The sequence below is a fragment of the Martes martes genome, assembly GCF_963455335.1.
Source record: "Martes martes genome assembly, contig: SUPER_18_unloc_1, whole genome shotgun sequence".
NCBI classification, from domain to species: domain Eukaryota; kingdom Metazoa; phylum Chordata; class Mammalia; order Carnivora; family Mustelidae; genus Martes; species Martes martes.
This window is the reverse complement of record NW_027666704.1, coordinates 350,858-377,441: the sequence shown is the minus strand read 5'-3', so window position 1 is coordinate 377,441 and position 26,584 is coordinate 350,858. Positions and strand designations below refer to the sequence as shown.

The 26,584-nt window shown below is 49.2% G+C and overlaps 1 protein-coding gene across 3 annotated transcripts in view; it reads left to right on the top strand.

Moving 5' to 3' along the window:
- TNRC6A (trinucleotide repeat containing adaptor 6A) overlaps nt 1–11,298 on the top strand; it is a 104,771-nt gene extending 93,473 nt beyond the window's left edge. For all 3 annotated transcript variants that reach the window (XM_080831704.1, XM_080831706.1, XM_080831705.1), the window contains 7 exons: nt 1,447–1,605; nt 2,758–2,898; nt 4,408–4,515; nt 5,861–6,082; nt 8,326–8,396; nt 9,144–9,283; nt 9,734–11,298. In XM_080831704.1, coding sequence (XP_080687830.1) covers nt 1,447–1,605; nt 2,758–2,898; nt 4,408–4,515; nt 5,861–6,082; nt 8,326–8,396; nt 9,144–9,283; nt 9,734–10,109 — 1,217 coding nt within the window. In that variant the 3' untranslated portion in view covers nt 10,110–11,298. The remainder of the gene's footprint in view (nt 1–1,446; nt 1,606–2,757; nt 2,899–4,407; nt 4,516–5,860; nt 6,083–8,325; nt 8,397–9,143; nt 9,284–9,733) is intronic.
- The last annotated feature ends 15,286 nt before the right edge of the window (nt 11,299–26,584 follow it).

The following is a 26,584-nucleotide window of genomic DNA, read 5'->3' as shown; positions in this document are numbered from 1 at the left end:
TCACGTGCTGCGTATTTGGGTGTAAGAGATGTCCTTGATTTCTTCCTTTCTCGGACTTCCACATCCATCCATCTGTGACGAGTGCCCCTTGTCCCGCCAAAATGCACAGTCATGTGTCCGTAGTATCTCGCCGCCTCGGCAGCTGCCCCTCTGTCTCTGCCCCCGTGGCTTCTGTTCTCTACCAACAGCAGCAGGGACCGCAGATGAATGAGGTTGTCTCACTTCTCTCCTTACAGCCCTGGCTGTGTCCTGCAAAGCCCTGCATGAGGGTGTTGCAAAATCTGATGCCTTCAGGGAACAGGCAGGGTGTAGGCCAGTCTGGGGTGGCAGGGCCTGGGGCCACCGGACCAGGCACACCTCAGGACCTTCCAGTTCCGGACATTTCAGACAAAACCTACAGGGTCATCCCTGCCCCTCAAGGTCAGGCTCCGCTCCTGCATGTTATTCACTCTCCTGCTGACTGTTTTTAGACAAAACAGTCTTTCGGTTCCTCACGCATGCCAAGCTGCTGTTCTTCTCGGGTCTTTATGCACACTGTGCCCACCGCCCGGCATCTCCTCCCTGGACCCTTTCTTCACGCCAGCGCGACACTCCCTGCCACCCATGTTCCCCTTTCTGTTCTCTGCGCACTCCTGGGTTTGTGGGGAGGGCCTGCCCCTTCATCTGCCCGCCTCCCCGGCCCAGCAGGTCCACCGAGAGAGGGATGTGTTTGCTGCGTGTGTCAAGCATTAGTCATTTAAGATGTGTTCAAAAATGAGTGTAGGGAATAAATCGCCAGAAGACAAATGACCATTTCTAAGTGAGAGTAAGTTGTCTTTTTGTGGGATTTCAGACTCATTTGGATAACAGGTATCTTTACTGATGCTGCGTATAATCACAAGGGGCTGTATATAGGTAGAAATGTAAACATCCTGATCAAAAAGGGTATTTATTCTCATTACATGGAGTGGTCATAGCAGTTTCCTGGATTCTTGGATTCCCCTCTCTGCCACTTACAACATTCTCCACCATAAATCTTTCTTTACTGGAGCTGGGTTTCTTCCCTCTGGTGCACCTCATTCACCAGCAACACACATCTCCCTGACAAGGAGTCCACTGTGCTTGTTCTCGGTTTAGGGCAAAGTACAAGTGTTCTAATGACTTGGAAATAAGTTTGTACCCATACTCTGGTCACTTACTGATGATTATGTTCCTTATTATCCTCCTTGAAATAAAATTCACTATGATAATGTTCAGATCTCGGGACAGAAGAGAGTTAAAAGTGATTGACGTCTGGAAGAGAGTTCAAGGCTTGCTTTCTTCCTAGACTTTTCACACAGTCTACGGAACGCACTTTGGAACCCACTGAGCTTATACAGGGTGTTCTTGTGATATTTGAGAAGCTACAAGAAATAAATTCACTAGTGCCTTTTGCCTCACATTCTCTTATCATTTTTCTCTCTTTAGGTGCTATTTCAAGTGGTTTCAGGCTGGAAGAGTCTCCATTTGTTCCCTATGACTTTATGAACAGCAGTACTTCTCCAGCCAGCCCTCCGGGTTCAATAGGAGATGGCTGGCCACGTGCCAAATCGCCTAACGGCTCTAGCAGTGTTAACTGGCCACCAGGTAAAGTGCGGACCGAGGCTCTGCCTCCCTCACGGTGTCCTTCCCACTCAGTGCTCTAGTGATGTAGGCCAGTTCGGGTGGATCAGCCTGCGCTCTGCTAGGGCTGGAACAGAGGAGCCAGTCTGGCCTGTTACCAGTGCCTTTATGCTCCAGGCAGTGAAGGGGGAGGGAGTCCCGCCAGCCGGCGTGAGGAGTAAGGTAAAAAAAAACATTCAGGGCTCCTCTTCATCTGCACCAGGGGACTAACTTGATGGTGTTTCATTTGGGCTGAGGCATTACCGGCAATGGACTTAACAGCCTCCTTTTCCGTTTGCATTGCTATGGCTTGTGATTTAATAAAGCACTTTACAGTGTTACCATTTAGGTGTGCCTGGTTGGCCCAGCTGGTAGAGCATGTGACTCTTGGTCTAGGAGTTGTGAGTTCGAGCCTCATATTGGGTGTAGATATTACTTAAAAATAATTTTTTTTAAGATTTTATTTATTTGAGAGAGCATGTGAGAGAGAATATGAGCAAGGGAAAGGATAGAGGGAGAAAGAGAAACAGACTCCTTGCTGAGCAGAGAGCCCAATGCAGGACTTGATCCCAAGACCCTGAGCTCATGACCTGAGCCGAAGGCAGATCCTCAACCGACTGAGCCACCCAGGCACCCCAAAACTAAAATCTTAAAAAAAATAAGGGTGGCTAGGTGGCTCAGTCGGTTGAGCATCTGGCTTTGGTTCAGATCGTGATCCTGGATCCTGGGATCGAGTGCCACACTGGGCTCCCTGCTTAGTGGGGAGTCTGCTTCTCCCTCTCTCCTTGCTTCTCCCCCTGCCATGCTTGTGCGCACGCGGTCTCTCTCTCTCTGTGTCAAATAAATAAGTAAAATCTTTTAAAAATAAAAATAAATAAAAATAAAATAAAAATAAATTTTGAAAGTGTTACTGTTTAAAAATATATGAACCCTGAGAAATGATTTCATCTGCAAAAATACACAAGTCATTCATAAATGGCAGCTTATGTTATAAATCGGCTTCTTAGAGTACTAGTATTAACTGAAAAATATTTGAGAATTGCACAGGCTTTAGGAATACAAGTTTTGGATATTTAATAATGGATCTTTAAGTGATGGATGATTAAGCCCAAACTAATTTTACGTGTTTGTTTCCAGAATTTCGCCCTGGTGAACCATGGAAAGGTTATCCAAACATTGACCCTGAAACTGACCCTTACGTCACTCCTGGCAGTGTCATAAACAATCTTTCAATTAATACTGTGCGGGAAGTTGACCACCTCAGGGACAGGAACAGTGGTACGTAGGCGGGTACAAGTCAGAATTTCTGAAAGATGCTGGATGACGTGATTTAAGAATGGTTCACAGAGGATGAGAAACTTTTAGCCCATCACAGCACCTGACATCCAAGGGAGTCATGAAAATAAAAAGTGAATTCTCAGTTTTCCCATAGGTGATTCTTTGCCACTTTAAAAATGACGAGGATTTATTGTCACTTGATATGGTTTACACATATATTCACTTAACACAAAGTACCAACAAATACTTGCTTTCCAGGAATTGTAGTAGCAACTGAAAGGTTGTTACCTACTTTATAACAAGTTTCAGTGTTGTGATTATTAAGAAGTGGGCATTTCTTATAAAAGATGTTATCATTCATTTATACACTCTTGTTCTTAAAGGACTTCCGTGTGAAGAACCAATTTAGCTTTCTTTGTCTTTCTGAAAGTGAAAAATTAAGACCATTTGAAGGGTCCCTCGACTTCGGATGCACTTTTTAATGGGTTATCAAATACAGTCATCCTACCATCTACCGTATAGTTTTCCCTCACCCCAGTCATTTAAAGTATTCTCTGCATGCACCTGAAGGAAGGTGAAAGGAGTGAAAGAAAGTATTTTGTTTCTGTTCAAAACCTACATCCTCCTATTCCTCGAGACAATTTATAACAAGATATGAACAGTATTTTATATAAAATGTATGATTTTGTTAACAGGTGTTTGCCATATCACATGGCAAGGAAAGAATCCTCCTCATTCGAAAATGGCTGAATTTAACAGACCACTGTGTAGAAGTAGTTAAAGTTCCCACGGCTTTCGCAGCAGAACAGCGGGGACAGAGCCAAGGGTAGAGTCTCACAGCCTTGTATGTAGTTAGTGGAAGAATCTTGCGGCTTGCAGAGACGGACTTGTTGTGGAAGATTGTTGGTCAGGAGAGGAGTTTAGATTTGATGTTAGAAGACATGAACCGTTGAAGGTTTTGAGTGGAAGTCTTGCCATTGAGGGTGGACGGTCTGACAGTGACTAGCAGAAGGAATGGAGTGGGAGGCCAGGTTGGAGCTGTTACAAATCCGGATGACAGTCCAGCCTGCAGCGTGGCGAGTGATTGAGGGGGATTCAAAAATGGGACAGTCTGGTTTGGGAGGCTGCTGTGGGGCGTGATGGAGGGTGAGGACCTGCTGGTACTAGGATGCCCCGGGGGGGCGGGGGTGGTCCGGTGAGCAGTCCCTGGAGTTCAGTCAGGGCTTGGGGGCAGGAGGAACTAGCCCTCCTTCTGCAGCCTGGATTGGGACAGGGAGCCAGTGTCGTCTTGGAGTGTCAGGCAGAGGAGGGAAGCTACCTCCCTGAGCTACAGTCAGAACGATGAGCAGGGAGGAAGGTGCGGTTGTGGGCACCGTGCCTGGACCCCGGCATCTGTTTCTTTCTCGTGGCCTGCGGTTGGATTGCACCCTCACGGGAAGCTCCTGCTTATTCTTCATGTGCCATGCCCCTTGCTCTGGGGATGACTAATTGGGCTCTTCCCCCACATAGGGTCATCCTCATCCTTGAACACCACGCTGCCTTCAACTAGTGCCTGGTCATCCATTCGTGCCTCCAACTACAACGTTCCCCTCAGCAGTACAGCACAAAGCACTTCAGGTGGGCCTTGTCCCGGGCTTGTTGAGGCCCTGTCAGAGGAATGGGCTACTCAGCACGTGGGGCGGGGGCTGTTGTGGGGAACCCTCTTCTCTTTATTTGAAGTATTCTTAGTCCAGAAGTAGGAGATATTTCTGAGCCTGGGAAAATACTTGTAACACCATTTGTCCCTTTTTAAAATTGGCTAGACCCAGCAGTCTTTTCTAAAACAATCTCCTTTCGCTGGGCCCCTCTCACTCTCTTTTCTGAGAGCCAGCTCATTAAATGCAGTTTCATTTGAAGCAGTTCTCAAATGAGGCAGCTTTTATTTTTGTAATGTCCTTTCCTTTGCAGACTGATACTTTTGTAAAGTGTAGGAAACCTGACCTTGGCATTGCTAGAAAAGCAATCACATACTTGGGAGCTCTGGCCACGTCCGACTGCTGTCTGCTCACGACCACGCTCTCTGAGTTTTCTGTACTTGTTCTGTCGGAGACCAGTGAGAGCTTGTGTGGTGACCAGGCTTAAGGGAGGTGCACTTTATGAATCAAGTAGAAACATAATGGACAGTGACAGAAGTTATAAAATTTTCCATCCACTTCTGCCCCCTCATGGTTTTGTAGGATTATTTTGAACGAGTTTACCATGTGCCTGATCCCTGCACACCCCCATTGCCATGAGGCAGGACACATCAGGAAGTGAGCTTTCTTCTTCTTGTTCTTCTTTTCTTTTTTTTTTTTTTAAAACCAGACAGGCCTGGATTTGAATCCTGGCTGTGCACGGGACCCATAGGCAAGTTGCTTAACCTCTCTGACCTCGGTAGGATGTGTGTCAGGATTAGAGCTAGTATGCACCGAGTGCCCAGCAGCCTGGCGCTCGGCACAGAGAGACGCCCGGTGAACGTCTGCTGTGAGGATTCCCTGAGTTGGGGCTACTTTTGTGGTCCTTTTTCCCATGTCTAAACCAGAGAGTTCTAAGATCTATTTAATGACCTATGTGACGATCTCGAGTGACTCAGTCATGGTCCTAAAGGTAAGGAGTTCCCAGATGCTGTTTCAGAGCAATTGAAAGCAGTGTATTTTGTTTTGTTCTGATTTCCATTGCGGTATAATTTTGTACACTGGGCTAGGAATTTCATGAGTGTTAACATTTTTAATAACAAATGGTTTGAGTGTTTTGAGTCAAGGGAACAGTTTCCTTTTGGCTTTTGTGGGGCTTTTTGGGGGCAGTTTTGAGTTGGGGATTTTTAATAGGGTTTCTTTTTGGTTGATTTGCTTTTTGTGGGAGAATGGGTGCTGTCGTTAAATTTTCTCTTTTCTAAAAGTATTATTTCCCCCCGCCCCCACTGTGTTTTTTCCCCTGTGAGTAGCCAGAAATAGTGATTCCAAATTGACATGGTCTCCTGGTTCAGTTACAAACACCTCTCTGGCTCATGAGCTGTGGAAGGTCCCTTTACCACCTAAAAACATCACTGCTCCGTCCCGCCCACCTCCGGGACTGACTGGTCAGAAGCCACCCTTGTCTACATGGGATAACTCTCCCCTTCGTGTAGGTGGAGGATGGGGAAATTCTGACGCCAGGTACACCCCAGGTAAGACAAACATGATGCTCGTGATGGTTTCTTGGGGTTCCTTTGCTGAACAGGAATAAGTACGCACAGTGAGTCTAACAGACCTTTGTGCATTACCCAGCATAAAGTAGGATTCGACCTTAGACCTGCGACTCCCAGCATATTGCCGTCTTCTGCAATTTCTAAATTGTGACTCTTAAATTTACTTGAAGTTAAACCTGGTTTACTTAAGAACATGTGGCCAAAGCCACACACAGTCAGTGGTCAGGTTAATGTAATGGATATCCCGTCTCTTTCGAAGTTTCCTGGAGCCTGAGAACATCTGCTCACTTCCTGCCCGTGGCAGCCGCGTGCTGCCCGGAGAGGCTGGGGAAGGTGGGAGCAGCCCAGCTCGGCCTGTTGGGTGGCAGCTTGGCCTGTATCCTTAGGGTGATCGCCCGTGTATTGTTTCAGCAGGGATGTGCGAGAGTGGGCGGGGGTACTGGTAGTTAACAGTGCGGGGCCATTATTCCCGGGAAAACTGCCCTCCCCCCGCACTGTGTCCTTTCCCTCCCTGCTCTTCCTGCATGGGACTCTCACTGGCTTAGGACTGGCATTGTGTCCCTGCCCTGACACGCACACAGATTAAACTGGCTGTCTACCAGTTCTACCAGTAAATATGGTCTTGGTCTTCATTCTCCTCAGTCTCAGAACTGTAGCTGACTTTCTCATCTCTAGCCTGAAAATAGTAAAACTTCACAGCAGTGTCCGGTCTTTAGGCAGGCGATCGGCTGAAAGAAAGTTTAGCAGTGTTTCCTTTGGGGGAAAGGTTTACGGGAGGGGGAGTGATTTTAATTCCATGAAAGGATCCAAGCTGCTAGATGTACATGAATGTAGTAGGTGTCCTGTGTGAGTGGTTCTTCCCGGGCCGAGGGCGCATCTGGTGCCAGCCACGTGGCCAATAGCAGCACAGTGACGGGAGAGGGTCTGGTGCCCAGGGGTCCCACACGTGGGTGGCTGGTGGAACCCAGTAAGGGTCGGCCAGGCCAAGCAGAGAGGATACGTATGGCAAGGCGAGCCGCCCAGGAAAGCACGAGCGCTCCTTGCTAGAGGCGGGGATGAGTGAGCCAGTGCAGGGAGAGACCAGGAGGCAGCGTCACGGAGCCGTCTTCCTCAGGCACGCCACCGTTTTGGTGAGGTACCTCGGGCGCTCGCAGGAATGACTGGATCCTCAAGTTCTGCTGGGAGCGCGGGTGCCCTGGGGCTGAGCAGGAAGGCCGGTCTTGGAGCTCCCTGGGAGCCAGACAGACACAGAAACGTTCGGGTGATCGCGAGCCGGCTCTTCCTGATTGAAGTGCAGTGGGGACAGAGCGTCACAGTAGTTTCAGACAGACGGTCCAGTGGTTCAGCGAGTCTCCGCGTGATTCTGCTCGCCACCAGCGTACCTACCACCTGTCCCCACACGCTGTTCAGTACCATTGACTGTATTCCTGGCGCTGAAGCTTTCTTCCTCCTGTCTCATTCATTCCCTAACTGCAAGCCTGTACCTCCTCCTCCCCTCCCATTTTGCCCACGCCCCACCCTTGCCCCGGCAGCCATCCGTTCTTTCACTGTGTTTATAGGTCTGAGCTGGCTTTGTTCATTTGTTTTGTTTTGTTTTTAATTCCACAGACAAGTAAAATTGTACAGTATTTGCCTTTCTCTGTCTGACATATTTCATTAGCATACAGTACCTTCTAGGTCCATCCATGTCCTGCATGGCAAGATCTCATCCATTTTGTGGCTGAGTAGTACTCCATTTTATATATATGCCACGTTTTCCTTATCCATTTGTCTGTTGATGGACGCTGATTGCAAGCTTTTAAACCCCTTCATGCATGCAGAGTTATCAGACCATACGTTAGATAATCACAGAGGCCTTTCCTCAGAGGTGCCATTGTGAGATCGTTTTAGCTTTATAAATGAAAAGATGGCAAAGGGATAGGGCCTTCTGCGGCCCCCTTGCCTGCCGTGTGACGAGCTGGCCGCTGTCTGAGCTCACTCTTCCCAGAGGCAGAGCCACCTGCCCTAGAGAGGCAGGCCTGCTCAGAGCTGGCGTGAGGGCAGGCGGAGCCGCGGTGAGATTACTCCAGCTAATGGTGCAGGCAGTGGGGAGGGCAGGGGAGGGCGCCAGGGGCCCGTGTGCTCCTCCTGCACAGCTGTCACTTGACTGAGATGTGTTTGTCCGAATGTCCTTCCTTCTTGCCTTAGCTGAGAAAAACTGACTTGTCCTTCTTTGTCCTTAGGTTCCAGCTGGGGTGAGAGCAGCTCAGGGAGAATAACAAATTGGCTTGTTCTAAAGAACCTTACACCTCAGGTAAGAGCACCAGGCATCCTGGCCTATAGGCATGTGCCAGGAGACACGGGAACAGAGGGTTGCAGTCTGGTTGGAGAGGAGGTTCGACCTAGGCCTGCCACGTGCTACCGAGTACACGTCAAGGCAGGACCAAGGAAGTAACAGCGGATGATCTTTGGATGCCTCAGGCAGGCTATGGTCTGACCCAGTTCGTTTACACTATAAAACGTGCACGGAGCCGACCAAAATAGATGCCTCGGTCTCACCGCAGAGGCACTGATGGCGTAGGTCTGGGCTAGGATTAGGGCCTGCGCTCTCCTGCAGGTGGTCCTTGTGCTGCAGTCAAGAAACCCTGGTCTGCCCTCGTAGATGAGAACATCTCCTTAGGCCCCGGACCACCCCTCCTCTGGAGGCTGGATGTTAAGAGCCCACCCCCTCCTCTCCCAGGGAGCAGTGCCTTGATGAATCCTTCCTCAGGGCAGGGAAGAGAGAAGACATGAAGCCACAGCAGGGCGTGGCTAACTAAGAAGTGGGGATCTGGGGAAGGTCCTGGAGTCTAGAGGCCACAGAGGTATGGCTCTGGGAGCAGTGGAGGTGGGGAGGGGGGCACTGGACCCTGTCACAGCAGTGAGGCCCAGTGAAGAGTGGCAGCAGGAGTGAAGAACCTTGGGCAGGAAAGAGGAGCAGAGTCCCAGCCTGGGACGACCTCCCGCGATGGTCCGCGTGGCGGCGCATCTAATCGGCGGCTCCCCACGCTCTGTCTCCTAGATCGATGGCTCAACTCTGCGTACTCTGTGCATGCAGCATGGCCCACTGATAACATTCCACCTGAACCTCCCACATGGAAATGCTTTGGTCCGTTACAGTTCAAAAGAAGAGGTAGTGAAGGCACAAAAGTCTCTGCACATGTAAGTTGGACATCTGGTGCGTGCCACCTGGAAAATGCCCTCATGATTGGAAGGGTTTGGGTTCCCTTGTGTGTGCAAGCACAGCTGATGACACTGTGTGTCATCTCCGGGCCGGCGCGTGGAGTCCTGCGGTACGAGTGCTTCGTGAGGCGGCAGCCTCGCTCTGTCTTGGGTTCCAAGGTCAGTCCTCCTAAGGGGAAGCACTGCCCCTCAAAATGGCCCTAGAAAATGTCTTAGATCACCTGTAGGAGACAAAAAGCCGTGATCCGTCTGGATACCACAATCCTACGTGTGGGGCAGGTGTTGCTCTGGGCCCCAGAGAGCCCCGGGCCACGTGTGCCGCTGCCAGCCCCCTTGGCTTTCGAGCAGAGGCAGGGTGCACTCCTCACTTTGAATCAGACCCTTAAGACACCCTGAGTCTTCACTACGTCCCGTGTCTCTTCCCTCCAGGTGTGTATTGGGGAACACTACTATTCTTGCTGAGTTTGCCAGTGAAGAGGAGATCAGCCGTTTCTTTGCACAAAGTCAGTCTCTGACCCCTTCTCCTGGCTGGCAGTCTCTCGGGTCCAGCCAGAGCCGGCTGGGCTCCCTCGACTGTTCCCACTCGTTCTCCAGCCGGACCGATCTCAATCACTGGAATGGTGCTGGGCTGTCGGGAACTAACTGTGGAGACCTTCACGGCACTTCACTCTGGGGGACCCCACATTATTCCACAAGCCTGTGGGGTCCTCCCAGCAGCAGCGACCCCCGGGGAATTAGCAGCCCATCCCCCATTAATGCTTTTCTTTCTGTTGACCACCTGGGTGGGGGTGGAGAGTCCATGTAACGTGTAGATGTAGACTCACGAACTGTGACCTCAAGAAGCGAAAGAAAGGAGCACTAAGTTGGGCTCGCCGCCTGCAGCCAGGGGCCACCTGTGGGAACAGCTCTTCTCTGCACATTTTCCACTTTGTTTTCCCTGAAACATATCAGTTTGAATACTTGAATCATGCAGGCCAATATTATAATGTGAAAAGGTATCTATCTATTACACTCCCAAATAGCGCCATACATGCTAAACCGTGTAGAATGAGCTCACTCGTGTATATTCATCATGTTTAGCCTTTGGGTTCTTTTCTTTTTTCCTCCCTGCCCCTTCCCTCCTTTCCTTCCCTGTTTCTCTCCCCATCCTTCACCCGCTGTTTCCCTTTTTTTTTTTTTTCCCCTCCTCCTCTCTTTCTCTTTTTTTCTTTTTCCTTTTTCTTTTTTTGTTCCTTTTTTGCAAAACCATTTTTTTGGGCTGATAATGTATGAGCTTTTAACTTTGCACTGAATGATGTTCTCTCGTCTAATCGGCAATATGGGGGGGCAGCTGTTCCAGTGTAAATGTTTACTCAAGGATGTTCGTAAAGGTGTGCGCTCTCTACTATGCCTTGATGTTTGCCTACCTTACTGTGGTGTCGTGGAGTTTAAAAGACCGAGTTCTGATGCTGACTTAGGACTATTAATGAAAGTATTGCACCAGTGTTTTCATGTTCTAAAACTAAAGAATTTCGCTCTGCAGTTTGAAAAACTGTGGCCACAGCTGTGACTTGCAGCCCCCCTGCCACCCAGGACGGGCCCTGCACTTTGAATAGGCTTTCCATTTTGTTTTGAAGGTTCCCACGGTGAACCTTCTTGTTTACAGATTTTTTTGTTTGTTTTTTGAGAAAAAAAAATGTTTACTCTTCCATCATTTAAAAAAAATTTAAAAGACAAAAAAAAAAAAAAAACAATGGAGGATGATTTACAAGATGCTTTCTATCTCTGGGAAAAAGGAGCAGCATTTGGCCATGTTCTTTTGTTTTCTATTCCTGTCCTAAATCCAAGAGCATGGTTCTCAGGAAAACCAGTTCCCCAGTTAGGAAAAAAAAAAATTTTAAAAATAAAAAAATAAAAAAAAAAATCTCCTTGTAGTTTCTTATAGGAAAAAAACAGAAAACCCCAACTTTTAGCACTGATACTACATATTGCTCTGTTAAAGAATTTTCTCTGCCAAAAAAAAGAAAAAAACAAAAAAACATGCTTAAAGCTGGAGTTGACATTCTGCTTTCAGATGCTGTCTTTTTATTAGTGAGTGATGATGGTTTGCTAATAATCAATAGGTGATAATTTTTTGTAACCCCATCAAGTGGCTCTCTCTGTTTCTGCTCTCCTGTGACTGTGTTAATGTTGAACTGTTGTACCTTAAAGCCGAAATCAGTAACTATGCATACTGTAGCCAAGGTGTTGGGCTTACAGAATTGTTCGTTGTATAAAGAAAATTTTAAATGTTGTTGCAAACTAACGAGTTACACCATTTTTAAACTTATTTTCCTCCTCGCCCCCTTTTTTTGCCCACAAATGGTATTATAATGCTTGCTTAGTCAAAGAAGACGGGCCAAACAAGGGTAAACATTTTAACAGCGCAGAATTTGCCATCATTTCATTGCCTTGATCTAACTGTTTGTGTCCTAAGATGCAAAAGAAGTCAGTGGCTTTTAACTGTTTACAAATAGAATGTGATTGTAAAATGTACAGTTTGGTTGTGTTTGAATTATGAAATCCCTCTCGATATAATAAACCATGACTTTTTGGCTGCTCAACATTAATTGTCTCTTTTTTGTGAATTTCTTTGTACGCTCTTTTTTACAATGAACGTTTCGATGTTGCTGTATATGAGGGTCCTCATAGAGCAACCGAGTACAAATCTAAGCAAATATTTGAACATTCTATCCGAACTTCTCCACAATTTCACCCTGAAATAATGTGAGAACAATGGGAAACTGTAGCTTGCTCCTTCCTACCCTCTCTGAGCATCTTTGGGATCTTGTTGCTCAAAGCTCTCCTGTGACTTCATCTTCCCCACCATTTGTGCCCATCTCAAGCCTCAGCAAGAGACCATTTGGAACATGAAGCTTAATGACTTGCCAGTGTTCTAGTGTTAAACTCTCATACCTCTGTTACAAAATAAGAAAATGCCACAACCTGGACTGGCCTTTTTCTCCCCCCTTCACGGCCCTCTCCTGACCGCGGGAGCTCTGGGGCAAAACCTGTGTGTGTATCCCAGTGTATGACTTCAGATCCTGCTCCGGCTTGCCAGGTGTGAGCTAATGTTGGACACCTTCCTATAAGCAACTGTTGTTCAATGCATTCAATGTATATTGACTTCCATACTGGTTTTTCCAAAAACCAAAGGTAGCTTCGAAAAACCACGTTTGGAAATGTTTGGAACGTTAAGCTGATTGACCTTTTGGGGCTTTGAGTAGTATATAATTGAATTCATAACTGCGTTAATTGTATTGTTAAAGTGTTTGGGAGTTTTTTGCGCTTGTTATGTGGAAATAAAGTGTTTGATTTAAAAAATTAAAAAGTGGTTTTCATTTTTGCCTAATCCTTAAATCATTACAGCTCTACTCCCTAAGTGGCCATATGACTCCTAAGTCCACCATAACCTCTCTCAGCTGCTTGGGCCTTGATCCCCGCCACTCTTCTGACCTCGATGTTCCCCTAGCCAGTTGGCCTCGAGTCACCGGCCTCCTGCAGGAGGCAGTCTAGACACTTCCACACATCCAGTCGTGCATTATTCCCAAGTTCAGCTCACAGCAGCCACATGGCTTCTGCAACCCTGGATGCATGGTGGACTCTGGGCATTGGACCGTGAGAGAACCTGCACCTGCGGTCCAGCCGACTGGCAGGGAAAGACAAACTTCAGGTGACCCTGGGACCTGAGCAGTCCATAGGCTGAACCCACTCATGGACCCCCATTACATTACCCCATCACCAAACCACCCTGGTTTCCACTGACTTCCTAGGTTTTATTTTATTTTTTAAGGATTTTATTTATTTATTTGACAGAGAGATCACAGGTAGGCAGAGAGACAGGCAGAGGGGGAGGAGGAAGCAGGCTCCCCGCTGAGCATAGAGTCCGATGATCCCAGGACCCTGAGATCATGACCTGAACCGGAGGCAGAAGCTTAAGCCACTGAGCCACCCAGGCGCCCACTTCCTAGGTTTTAAAACCAACTTTTTCAATCAATTTCTTGGCGAAGGAAGATTGGCCATGTTGCCATGTGGAAAATCAGTGTCACTTGCCATACACAAACAGGAGCTATCAAAAACTCAGGGACGTAAGAATTTCCTCAGTTCTGGTGTATTCAGTCCAGTTTGGTTCAAGTTAAAGGGGGAAATCAGAAAGTTGGGGAGAGAGAGACAGACATCCGGCCCAACACAGCCAAACTCAAGGCGGGGGCAAAGCGTTATTTGCATGTGATGCAGTGTTACTTCCTTTGACTAAAAATCACTCAGGTTATCCTCACCCCGGGGGTCAGTCCTCTGCACTCAGTAGAACCCCTGCATCCCCTGCCCCACTCTGCTGCCCCCCACCAGCTCACCAGTGCCCCGGGCCCTGCTGGCTTCCTGTCCATCCTGCAGCACTTCTGACCCTTGCTGCCCTGTAGACTTCCGGCGGGCCCATTGGTGAGGGCAGGCTGCTCCTCTCCCAGACCTTCATACGCCTCACAAGGGGCCTGGGGACCTCCTCCTCCTCTGGTCACACACAGTCTTTGGGAGCAGCCCCTCCGTGCAAGACTTGCTGAGGCAAATGGAATCGGTCCATATTCAGGGATGGGAGAGACGCAGCTCCCCCGTGGCGCGCAAGGACCAGCCCAAGCTCTTGCTCTGAAACGTCAAGTGGAGTGTTAGGTGGGGCAGGGAGGGGAGAGTTTGTAGGAACTCTACAAACTCTACAAACGGGCAAGGAAACTGGGTCTGAGCCATCCCGCTGTCCTAGAAAGGCAGCCGGCTGGGTGGTGTGTATGAATGATGGTAGGAAAGAGGTTGAACCAGAAAGAGGCTTGCAGCGAGAGCCCGACAGACTCTGGCAGAGCACAGCCAGGTGAGCACGAGCAGGGGAGGGGAGTGCAAGTCGCCTGCAGGAGCCAGGCTTCGAAGAGGCAGGGAACAGGGTTTCTGGAAACCAGAAGCATAGGGAGGGTAGACCAGAAGTTCCAAATCCAGGATTGAGAGTGGGGTTTCAGAATAAACAAGACGGGATCTGAGATGGTTAATTTTATGCCTCAGCTTGACCAGGGCATGGCCAAGTACTGGTCTGGAGGTTTCTGCGAGGATGTTTTGGATGAGACTGATGTTTAAATCAGTAGACTTTTGAGTAGAGCTGATTGTCCTTCATGTGGGTAGGCCTCATCCAATCAGTTGAAGGCTTGGCTAGGACAAAAAAGCTGACCTCCCCTGAGCCAGAGAGAATTGAGCAGCAGACAGCCTTTGGACTTGAACTGCATCATCTTCCTGAGGCTCCAGCATCCTGGACTACCCTGCAGGTTCTGGACTTACCAGCCTTTATAATCATGTGAGCCCATTCCTTAAAATAGATCTGTTTCTCTCGACATACACACATCCTGTCGTTCCTGATTTCCTGGAGAACCTTGACGAATGAATCCCAGAGTGAGACCGTTCTCAGAAAGCCACAGAGCATGTGGAATCTGGGTCAGGGCTGCTGCTGAGCTACTGGTCGTGGAGTAGTTAGGAAAACAGTGCTTAGCAAAACCGAAACAGGTTCAAGTGTCTGTCTCCAGTGGGTTGTGGTTTCTGGAAAAGATGGATTGTGTTTTTGTCTCTATTGATCTGCCCCCACTCCAAGAGCAAGTACTACTACCACTGCTACTACTACTACTTCCTTCCCTCCTCCTCCCCCCTCCTCCCCCTTCTTCGTCGTCGTCTTTTTTTTTTTTTTTAATATTTTATTTAATTATTTTGACAGGCAGAGATCACAAGTAGGCAAAGAGACAGGCAGATAGAGAGGGGGAAGCAGGCTCCCCGCTGAGCAGAGAGCCCAATGCAGGGCTCGATCCCAGGACCCTGAGATCATGACCTGAGCTGAAAGCAGAGGCTTTAACCCACTGAGCCACCCAGGTGCCCCATTCTTCTTCTTCTTCTTCTTTTTTAAGACTTACTTATTTTTTTTTTTAAGATTTTATTTTATTTATTTATTTGACAGAGAGAGAGAGAGATCACAAGTAGGCAGAGAAGCAGGCAGAGAGAGAGGAAAGGAAGCAGGCTCCCTGCTGAGCAGAGAGCCCGATGCGGGGCTCGATCCCAGGACCCTGGGATCATGACCTGAGCCAAAGGCAGAGGCTTTAACCCACTGAGCCACCCAGGCGCCCCAAGACTTACTTATTTTAGAGAGAGAGAGAAAGAGCACAAGCAGGAGGGGCAGAGGGAGAAGGAGAGAGAATCTCAAGCAAAAGGCACAGAGCACAGAGGCCGACCTGAGGCTCAACCTCACAACACCAAGATCATGACCTGAGCTGAAACCAAAACTTGGACACTTAACCAACTGTGCCCCCCACGTGCCCCCCATTGTACATTTTAAAAATATATTTTATTTATCATAGAAAGAATGAGAGTGTGCACAAGCAGGGGGAGCTGCAGGAGGGGGAGAAGTGGGCTCCCTGTTGAGCAGGGAGCCTGACATGGGATTCAATCCCAGGACCTGGGATCATGACCTGAGCTGAAGGCAGACACTTAGCTCAACCAACTGAGCCACCCAGCTGTCCCCTCACTGGACAATTTTTTTTTAAGATTTTTTTTTTTTAATTTGACAGACAGAGATCACAAATAGGCAGAGAGGCAGGCAGAGATGGGAAGCAGGCTCCCCACTGAGCAGAGAGCCCGATGCGGGGCTCGATTCCAGGACCCCGAGATCATGACCCCAGCCGAAGGCAGAGGCTTTAATCTACTGAGCCATCCAGGCGCCCCCTCACTGGACATTTCTTAATGCATGGTTTACTACACATCAAATATGCTTCCATATAACCTTTTTTAAAGACAAAAAAAAAAAAAAAGAAAGAAAGAAAGACTCTCTTTAGTCAGTCTTGCATTATAGTGGTCAAAGTACCTTGCAAGCAACATTTTTGTGACCTAAACTTTGTAACGGTTCTGGCGGGGAGTGGCCTTGAAGCCGCCCAACCAGTCTCTGCAAGAGCACAACCTTCTGTTGCTGTGGGTTTTCTAGCCTTTAGGTCTGGGGGACGGCAAGGCCTTTCAGCCCCAGAAGCACTTGGGACGCAGTTACCTGTAAGTGGAGAAAGCGGCCACCAGGGGGCGCACCACGACTTCCTTTTTCTGGAAGAAGCCTTGAGAAGCTATTTAAGAAACAGATTAGCTAACAGGCTTTCCCACACGATCCTACTGAAACCTTTGGGAAAAAAAAAACACACACACACGCACAAAAAACCACGGTCAAAAATTTGTATAAAGGGGAACACCTGGGTAGTTCAGTCGTTAAGCATCTGCCTTCAGCTCAGTATGATTCCAGGGTCCTGGGATCAAGTCCCTCAGAGGCTGCCCTGCTCAGTGGGAAGCCTGCTTTTCTCTCTGCCTGCCGCTCTTCCTGCTTGTACTCGGCCTCTCTCTCTCTCTCTGACAAATAAATCAATAAAATCTTTAAAAAAAAACCCAAAAACACCACTTTTGTAAAGGGCCATCTTCTATGGATTAGCAGTCCCACATGGAGGATCTGACCTAGAGAGAGAAGCTATCTCTAGAGCACAGAATTCGCGGATCCGCGGCAGCCCTGCTTAGGATGGAAACCAACAACCAAGGGAAATGCCCTTCGTTAACTGTATCAGAGCAGTTCTTCTCAGGCTGTAATGTACATGGAATCGCCCGGGGATTTTGTTAAAATGCTGAGTCAGGGGTCACCGGGCTGGTTCAGTCTCAGGAACGTGGGACTCTTGATGGCGGTGTCATAAGTTCAAGTCCCAGGCTAGGTGTAGGATTAAGAAAAGTAAATAAATAAGCACTAAAAGGAAAAAAAAAAAAGTCATGCTAGAAACAAAACTTCTCCCTCTTTAAAAAAAAATACAAATTCGGATTTGTCAGGTGGGGGGCGGGGTGGCTCAGGCCGTGCGGATGCTGCGGACGGAAGGCCACGTGCTGAGGTCCACGGGCAGCACCAGCTTGACTAGAGACCCCAAAGCACAGTGACTTCGGCAACAGAGAACCGTGGCTGCTCTATCACTCAGCGGTCTGGCTATAAGGAGTCCACGGCTGATATCCATGCTGCCTCAGTCCTTGGTGACCGTGATACTGTCTTCCCACAGTCATATACTAGCCAGTGAGAAGAAAGACAGCAGCCTGAGGAAGGCAGGACCCCAATGTGGCTGCATCGAAGATGGTCACCTCTCATGAGGCCTAACTTCACAGCGCCAACCTGGGAGGCTGTGACTTGTGATCTTTATTCTGAATGTCGTGCCCCCATCGGAAATGTGAGTGTTCTGTTATTAGAGAAACAAAGGGAACCAGATTATTGGGCACTAACCAGCTGTATTTGCTTCAAAAAGGGGCTGATCAGGGGCACCTGGGTGGCTCAGTGGGTTAAAGCCTCTGCCTTTAGCTCAGGTCATGATCCCAGGGTCCTGGGATCGAGCCCCGCATTGGGCTCTCTGCTCAGCAGGGAGCCTGCTTTCCTTCCTCTCTCTGCCTGCCTCTCTGCCTACTTGTGATCTCTGTCAAATAAACAAATTTTTTTAAAAAGGGGCTGATCAAATATGAACTATATAGTTCATCCAGAAGCTGGAATGTTCTGCCACTAAGTCAATGACATAAAGCTACATCAAGCCCCAAGGAAGGGGTTCTCTGACATAGGTAAGTGAAAAACATCATTGCAGAAGACCCTCTAAGTTTCATCTCATTTTTATTGGGGGGGGGAATAAAATCAGTGGGTTGCACATGCATCCTATGCCTACAGGGCTTAGGGTAGAAAGAATCTGGAGTGGTTCACAGGGCACATATGGATCCCCAGGGGATCGTGTGCTAGGAAAGGAGTTACAGGAAGAAAATAAAGGCCTGTATCTATCTCAGGCACATCCATCCTGTCCCGGAAGGAGTCTGTGGACTTCCAGCTTCTGAGAGGGGAAGGATGTGGCCACACATTTGTGGGAGAACCCATCACAATCCATGTCCCAGCCAGACATTTTTCACTTGGTCCTCCTTATGAGCCAGTGAGCAAAGACAGTAGATAGATAAGCATCGGTTTTGTCTATCCAGCATACCCTCCCCCTTCTGGAAAGTCCAACATGATTTTCTTTGGGAACATCCCAAGGATTGCAGGGACAAAGAGCTTGCCTTCCGTGGCCCCAGCAGCTGGTCCAGAAATAGGCATGTGTCTAGAGTGGACCATTATTGGCCAAGGACTAGAAGGATCGTTGTCAAGTCTGTTGAGGAATTTTGTTTCCTACTGGACTTGAAATTGAGTGGCTGTTAGCTGGGGCTTCTCAAGACCATGAGGAAGAAAAAGGCTGTTTGAGGACAAAGATAAGAGAAGAAAGCCGAGCTGGGGAAATCAATGCTGATGTGATCTGAGACCCTGGATCCTGCTGGACCTGAAGCTTTGGTCCCTCTGTGTGAGCCAGTATTTTTGCTTAAAGTCCTTTGAGTTGGGTTTCTGTAGCTCATACCCCAAAGAGAATGTATTGATACAAATCCCCATTGCCTGCAGGAAAAAAAATTGTTTTTTAAAGATTTTATTTATTTCGATAAAGAGAGAGAACCTGAGGTGGGGAGGGGCAGAGAGAGAGAATCTTAAGCAGACTGTACACTCAGTGCAGAGCTCCACTTGGGGCTCGATCTCACAGCCCTGAGATTATCACCTGAGCTGAAAATCAAGAGTTGGACACTTAACCAGTAGAGCTACCCACGTGCCCCAAGATTTTTTTTAAATCAACTCTACCCCCAACATGGGGCTCAAACTCAACCCCAAGATCAGGAGTCACCTGCTCTACCGACTGAGGCGGCCAGGTGCCCCGGGAAAAAATAATTTTTTAGATTACTGCTTAAAAGAGTAGACCCAGGGAAGCCTTTCTCCTGGAAAACCCTTCTAAATTTTTGCCAAAAAACAAAAGTACACTTACACACCAAAGGTTCCAGGAACAGAAGAAGGAATGTAAACATGTGGGAGAATGAAATCCCAGTGGAGTGTGTCATAGGGAATTCATCCTGCTGACAATGGGAAGCCTTGTGAGTCAAGATTCTGGCATGAAAGAGAGATCACGCTCAAAAGAACTTAATTAAAGATAATTTCATTGGGGCGCCTGTGTGGCTCAGTGGGTTAAAGCCTCTGCCTTCGGCACAGGTCATGATCCCAGGGTCCTGGGATAGAGCCCCACATCGGGCTCTCTGCTCAGCAGGAAGCCTGCTTCCTCCTCTCTCTCTCTCTCTGCCTGCCTCTCTGCCTACTTGTGATCTCTGTCTGTCAAATAAATAAATAAAAATCTTTAAAAAAAAAGATAATTTCATAAAGAGACAGTTTATTGAGATTCATGCAGCATTAGTAGCCCCAGAGAATGCTGGTGAAGCACCTATAGTCTGTCTCTTGTGGGAGCAGTTACTTCTAGGCTGAAGAGGATCAGGGAGTAATCTGCAGTGCTATGGCCTGGAGGGATGAAGCCACGCCGGGCCCCAGCAGGGGCCATTGAGGGAGCAGGGCTGGTGTGTGGGGCAAAGGGAAGCATGAAACCCTCTGTCACCCACCCCCACCCTCTGATCTCCTGCTGGTGCCTCCCACTGGCCAAATTTAACTGGATGCCAGATAGCAAAGGAGGCCAGGTGATACAGCCCATGGGACTCAGCTTCCTGGGCCACAGAGCCCAGCAGGCAGAGCAGAAAAATGATCTAGGGTGGGCAGTGTGGTTGGACAGTGGAAATTAACCATCTCCCTCTGGATAGCTTCGGAGGAGGAACTGGGATGGGAGTTGAGGCTAGCCGGGAGACTGGAATGGAACTAAGGCAAGAAGTTAGAGCAGTCCGAACAGGACTGTGGTGTAGAGATGGGGGAGAAGCTAAATGCAGGAGGGAGAACCCAGGAGATTGACTTGGCTCTGTGAAGAGGGAAGGAGAGGAATCTCTCCTTCTCCCAGAATTTTTTATTTTGCCAGTGGCTACTACCTTGGCGGGGGTTCTAGAGGATAAGAGTGGGTTTCCTGGTGGAGGGGGTAGCAGAGAGTTTGGTTTGGGTCTTGGTGAGTCAAGGAGCTTGGCGAACAGCCCAGTGGAGGAATCCATATCCAGTTGGCAGCTGGGTGAACACTATATATGGACACTATGTTTCTTTACTGCTCTATGATTAGCTCCTAGCCAGGCACATAGTAGGTATTCAGAAAATATTTGTTCAAAAGAAGGAAGGGAGGGAGGAAGGGAGGGAGGAAAGGAGGGAGGGATGGACGGACAGGTGGATGGATGGGTGGATGGAAGGAGGATAGATGGATGAATGGAAGGGTGGGTGCAGGGATGGATAGAGAGATATATGTATGTACAAGGAAGAAATCTCAAGTAGGGATATCAGTTGGGGATTTATCAGTCAGGGTGAGGGCTGATGCTGTGGAAATGGCAATGGATATAGAGTGAGGGTTTGGGTAACACCATCATTTCTCAGATGATGTTTCTGTTTCTGTTTCTGAGAAACAGAAAGGAGCCTAGGTGCCTGAGAAGGGAGATTCAAAAACTCAAAAAGGCATGGGATGGAGGGACGGCAGGAGGAGATGGGAATCTCAGAACCTGGGGTGTGGATGGACAAGTGGCCCGTGTAGATGAGTCTCCCTGGAGAACGGGTCTACAGAGAGAAAGAGGGGGAAGATGGAGTGGCCGCTAGAGGGAGACAAAGGGTCAGAAAAGCGTCCACGTGCCTCTGTGTTTGATCGTTTGGGAAACACTGAAGGTTCATGGCTGGAAGGAGGAGCCCCTGGAGAAGGTGAGCCTATGGAACCGAGCAAATCTCAAGGCAGGAGAGTTTGTGAAACTATGACCCCTGCTCTCGCAGTTGGTGCGGAGCTCCTTGTTCCTATGCCTCACCCTCGCCCTCCGCTCCCCTGCGAGATTTCTCGAGCCCTCGCCCTTGTTGGACCACGGTTCCTGACGCTGCCGGTCTTCTGTTCACGTGGGCCATGGGGGCAGCACAGGATGCTTCAGGGGCTTCTCCCTGCCCCCATCTGTTTGCACCCCTAGTGCCTCATGTACTCAGAATCAGGGAAGCTCACTTGCACTTGTCCCTCCTTTCCTTGGCTCCTTGTCCACTGGTGTGGGGAACCCAATGCACTGAGAGGATGAGAGTGGCACCTAGGAGGTGTTGAATTCAATAGTACATAGCCTGTTGTTTAAGGGACTTGGAGGTGGAGTGTCTGCAGCAGTGACCTAGAAAGACAGAGAATGCCTCCCCCAGAGCACAGCACCCTCCAGGCCTCGGGCACACTTGTTACAGAGTTTTGCCCAGGGCAAAAGGTGGGGGTGGGGGAGGGCAGGGAAAGGCTCAGGTCCACTCCCCCAAGGGCGATGCTCTGCAGGGCCCACAGGATGGGCTTGAGTTGGGGGGTGGGGGAAACACCTGGGGCATCCCAGGAGGATGAACCATCCCGCTGCTCTCCTGGGGCTCAGGCCCAGGCCTGGGGGTTCTGGGGGAAAGGTTGAGGGGACAAGCAGGCACAGCTTCATCGTTTCCAACCTAGGCGGCAGCTTTTGGCCTGCGCCCCACCCTCACAGGGTCCCTTCCAGTGCTTCCACCCACCCCTCTCCTGGGGCCATGCGGGGTCAGGCTGCTCAATGAGCTCCAGGCCTGGGACCTGGTCCATGGTTGGGCCTCTGCCGCCCGAACCCTGGGGCTGTCCTGTGCAGAGCGGGGAGGCCCCAGACCCAGCACCGCTATCACAGCTGCAGCCCCCTGCCCAGGCTAGGCTGCACACTGGCGGTAGGCAGGGGGCGCGCAGGGTGCATATGGCGGGCAACGGGTGAACTGCGAAACCCAGCATAGGAGGTGCTTTCCCTGCAGGTCTGATGAGCAGGGAGGGGACAGGGCAGGCTGGAACCTCTGGAGGCTAGAAATGTCCAGTGTCTCCTTAAGCGCTGTCCTCTGCGCTAGTGGAGACATTTGTCAGATGCACCTAGAATTTGCTCTCTTGGATGGATGTGTGTGACTGTACATTTCACCTCAGTTTAAAACAATATTGGTACATGGAAACCACAAGTGACAGGACTTCGTGTACTGTGATACCACTTAGGGGAAAGTGGAGGGCCAGCTGCATTTTCTGTCAGCAGGCAGGCATGTGGGCAGGCAGGAGCATGCACTCAGTGCCCACTGGGGACAGCCACCAAAGCAGGGGGAGAATGGGAAGGGGCCCAGGCCTGGCGTGGGAAGTCATGGGGATGAGCGGTTGGGACCAGGACCAACGGCTGGAGCCAGGCTTCCAAAGGCTTGAGGGTTTGGCCTTTCCCCACAGCCTAAGCCGCCATTCCTGGGGCAGCTGGGCTTCAGCTGGGGTTGCCTACAAACTCCTATTGTGTTGTTTTTTTGTTTTGTTTTTTTTTTTTTTTTAACTCCTATTGTCTTCTGATTCTTAGCCTCCCCCTGGGCAGCAGTTCTGGGGACACTTGGTGAGATAGTCCAACTGCACTGGATTCATTCCCATAGCGAACCAGGTCAGTTCCAGGACCCGCAGAGATGTTGTCTTGGGCTTGTGGCCTGGGCTCTGCCTGAGCCACTGCGTGGGTGGAGTGGATGGCAGTGAGACTTCCTTCACAGGCCACATCTTCAATTTCAGCAGAGATGTGCTGAGGAGGGGAATTTTCCATGGTGATGACATGGGCGTTGCTGATGTCATCTCGGCACAGCAAGAAATCAACAGACTCTCAGATGAAATATTAACGCTGGAGGCTAAAGTCAGACATTGGAAGCATTTGTCCCAATCTTCCTCCCAGGGAGCAAATAGCTTAGAGCCAAATGAAATCGGCAAAGGGCAGAGTACCATCAAGGAACTTGAACAAAATCGAATGAGGGAAATTGATGGCCATCAATTTGCAGTGGCGGTATTACAGAGTGTCCACGAACAGGAAACGGCAGAAATTACTCACAGGCACCAAAAAAATGAAATGGCTGTGAAAAAAAGATTAAAGAACTGCAAAACCTGTTACAGAACGATGGTTCTGGAATCAGAGTCACTCGTAACTCTACAATTCAGGATCTGCCCCAAACCGTTAAGTTCCACAAGTGAAAAAGCAGAGTCCACCACGAAAACTGAAGAACTCGAGGACAGCGTTTAACACCTAAAAGACAAACTTTTGTAGACGTCTTGAGGAGAGAATAGGCGTTAACATGGGCGCCCCGCCCCGCCCCGCCCCGCCCCGCCCCGCCCCGGAGTGAGAAAGCTCCCGGGCGTGTGGGCGGGGCTAAAAGGGCTCCAATGAATCCTTCCGCAGGCCGAGGTGGCGGGGAAATTGTCCAATCAGCGACTGGGCAGACGCGCCAATGAGCGGGAAGGTTGTTGGCGCAGCCGACGGGAGCCGTGTCACTGAGCCGTAGTCTCAGAGGCTGGCGCTTCCCCTCAGCACCTGTGGACCCCGCTTCCATCTCTCCGCGGGGCACTGCATCCCGGAATCCCCGCGCCCAAGGACGGCGGCCTGAGGACGCCCTCTTTCACCTCCTGCTTTTCCTCCTCGACACAGAGGACGAGGGAGTGCGCGGCGCTTGTGAAGATGCTTCTATGCGCAGAGGTACCTGCGGGGCGCGGGCTCAGGGGCCGGCGTGCCCGGGGGGCTGGGGCCTCGGTGGGAGGCGGGCCTGTGTCTCAGGGATACGCTCGTTCGCCAAAAGGTAGCCGTCACCTCGTGCGCCCCTTCTTTCGCAGCCGTGAAGAGCCCGGAGCGGGGCTTCGTTTATGCGGCGGCTAATTATCTCGCCTGTGCTGTGCGCCGGGCCTGGGGATAGCGGGCCTGGGGATGCGGCCCGAACCAGGCAGACGGGGTGTTGGCTTTCTTGGTGCTAAAGTCCTGCTGGAAGACTAACGTGAACCGAGTAAGTGTCGTGTTGACGGGGGAGAAGTTCGGGTTCTCCCTCTTGAATAGGTTACATCCAGAGCTTTTGCGTGGAGGCCACCGGAGTCTACATTCTCAGGGGTGTAGTGGGGGCAGCGTTGTGAGCACAGATGTGTGTCGCATATTGGCAAGCACGAGGCTGGAGTGTAGTTCGTTCAGCAGAAATTGTTGAGAGTGTACTTTGTGGTGGGCCCTTCCTTTTGGGTGGGTGGTGGGTGGTGATTGGGAACACATGATAAATAGGTCTGACAGGTATCTGAGGTACTCACCACCTGTTTGGACAAGACAGGAAGCAAATAATTACCCGTGAGATACATAATTACAGTTTTTCCTTGAGTGCTGAGAAATACAGGGTGCATTAGAGTTTGTAATTAAGTTGAGACCAGAAGGCTAAGAAATCAAGGCTGATGTGGGAGGGTGTTCCGTTAGAGCAGGGAAGGAGTGTGAACTGTTGAAGGAATTGAGAGAATGTCCTTGAAGCTGGGGCCACATGGGGGCCACTATAGGGTCGGGAAAACCAAGGTTTGGGGTTAAGACTTGCGCTTTCTGTAGGTTCTTGGAGACTAAGCATAGTGATGTAAAACATGGAGTCCAGATCCAAGCTGATCCCTAGCTCTGCCTCTTATGAGCCACGTTCCTAATCCATTGTATGTCTCAGTTTCCTGATGTGAGAAATGGGGATGATAATAATCCCACTTCATAGATGATATTTAACATTAATGAAACACTTAGTGCCATGTCTGTCATGTAGTAGGTGTTAGTGGTTGTTGATTCAATGAGTAGATAAATACAGAAGTTTTGAAGACTTGGAGGCAGTCTGTGGTGACATTTGTGAACGTAAATGGACTCCACCCAACTTCATTTGTTCTCCAGCTTTCAGGTGCTGCTGACCACATGTGTGGCACTGTTGAATTAGAAATAATTTTTCTCATATGAACTGCTATTTGCTAAGAGACTCTGAAGTGCCACTGAAACTATCGGAGAGAAAGGAAATAGTTTTTAGTAGCACATTACGATTTCGTTTACTTAAAATTGTTGTTGGTATTGATTTATTTAATATTCGTTGGTAACAGTTTGTGCAAACCTGCTTACTTAAAAAAAATAAATTAACTATAGAGTAACGCAGATACAACAAAAGGACAGAGAACTAGTATAACTAGAGCTTCCCTTTGCGTGACTCTCTATTGGATAGTTTTTATGATTCTCTGTTCTTCTCTGCCTGAGTTTCCACTACCCCGCTGTGTCTGCAGCCATCTCAACATCGTAGGGGAAGTTTGGGTTTGGAATTGCGGAGACTCGAAGGCCGTTGTACCGAGCCCAAAGAGCACATCAGCAGAGCCTATGGGGCTTTTAAAACACAGCACAGATGCTCACATCCTCCTCTAGACTCACTGAGTCAGAATCTTCTGGGATAGGTTCTGGGCTATAGAGACCAGGTATGTTTGCCATGTGGACGCATTTCATGACAGCTTTTTTTGCGCTGGACTTTCCTTCATCTGAACAACATGCAAAAGGATTAGGAAAATCCATAGGTTAATGTTTGGAGATATTTTACAGGGCTCTGTCCTTCAAGTTCTGTGATATCATGATCGGCCACTTCACTGTGGTGTGTTAAACCCTTAAATCTTGTCAGAAAGTCATGTTGTTAATACCATAGGGATTCCTTGTATGAATCATGGTCAAATCCCTTTCTGCCCCAGTCCTCTCTTTGGAATGGGGATAAGAATGGGAACCGGCCTTTGGGATGTAAGGATTAAATGAGAAATAGATCCAAGGCAGTCAGCACAGGATCTAGCCCAGAGGGAAGCCTTCCACAAGTTATTATTACTGCTTTTGATTTCCTTCCATTCTTTTTTTAAAATTCATTTTACTCATTTTTATTCATTTATTTTACAGTGTGTGCACACCACTGGAGCAGGGGAGGGGAGAGAGGAGGAGGAGGGAAAGGGGGGGGGTGAAGAATCTCAAGCAGAATCCACAGTGTGTGTGGAGCCTGATGTGAGATTGGATCTCACGACCCTCAGAATATGACCTGAGCCAAATCAAAGAGTCCGATGCTTAACCGACTGGGCCACCCATGTGCCCCATGATTTCCCTCCCTCTGAATATTATTTGGTTGAAGTTACTGACTGTGTCCTAGCTGTGGGTCAGACTGGTTCCTGCTGCCTTAGGTTACAGTCATAAAGCCCCAAAATCCATTAAGAAAGCCAGTTGGCCTCCCAGGAGTCCTAGGATTTTGCTGTTTTGGTATGTTCCCTCCTTCAGGGCGGAGCCCTCATGGAGCTAGCCATGCAAGGAATTGTCTGAGAGGACTGCTGGAAGGACTAGATATGGAGTGTTCCCCCCCAGTGCCGGGCACACAGCAGGTGTTCAAGACTGGTAGTTCGTGTCAGCACCATGTCACCATCATCAGTGTCCTGACCTTCA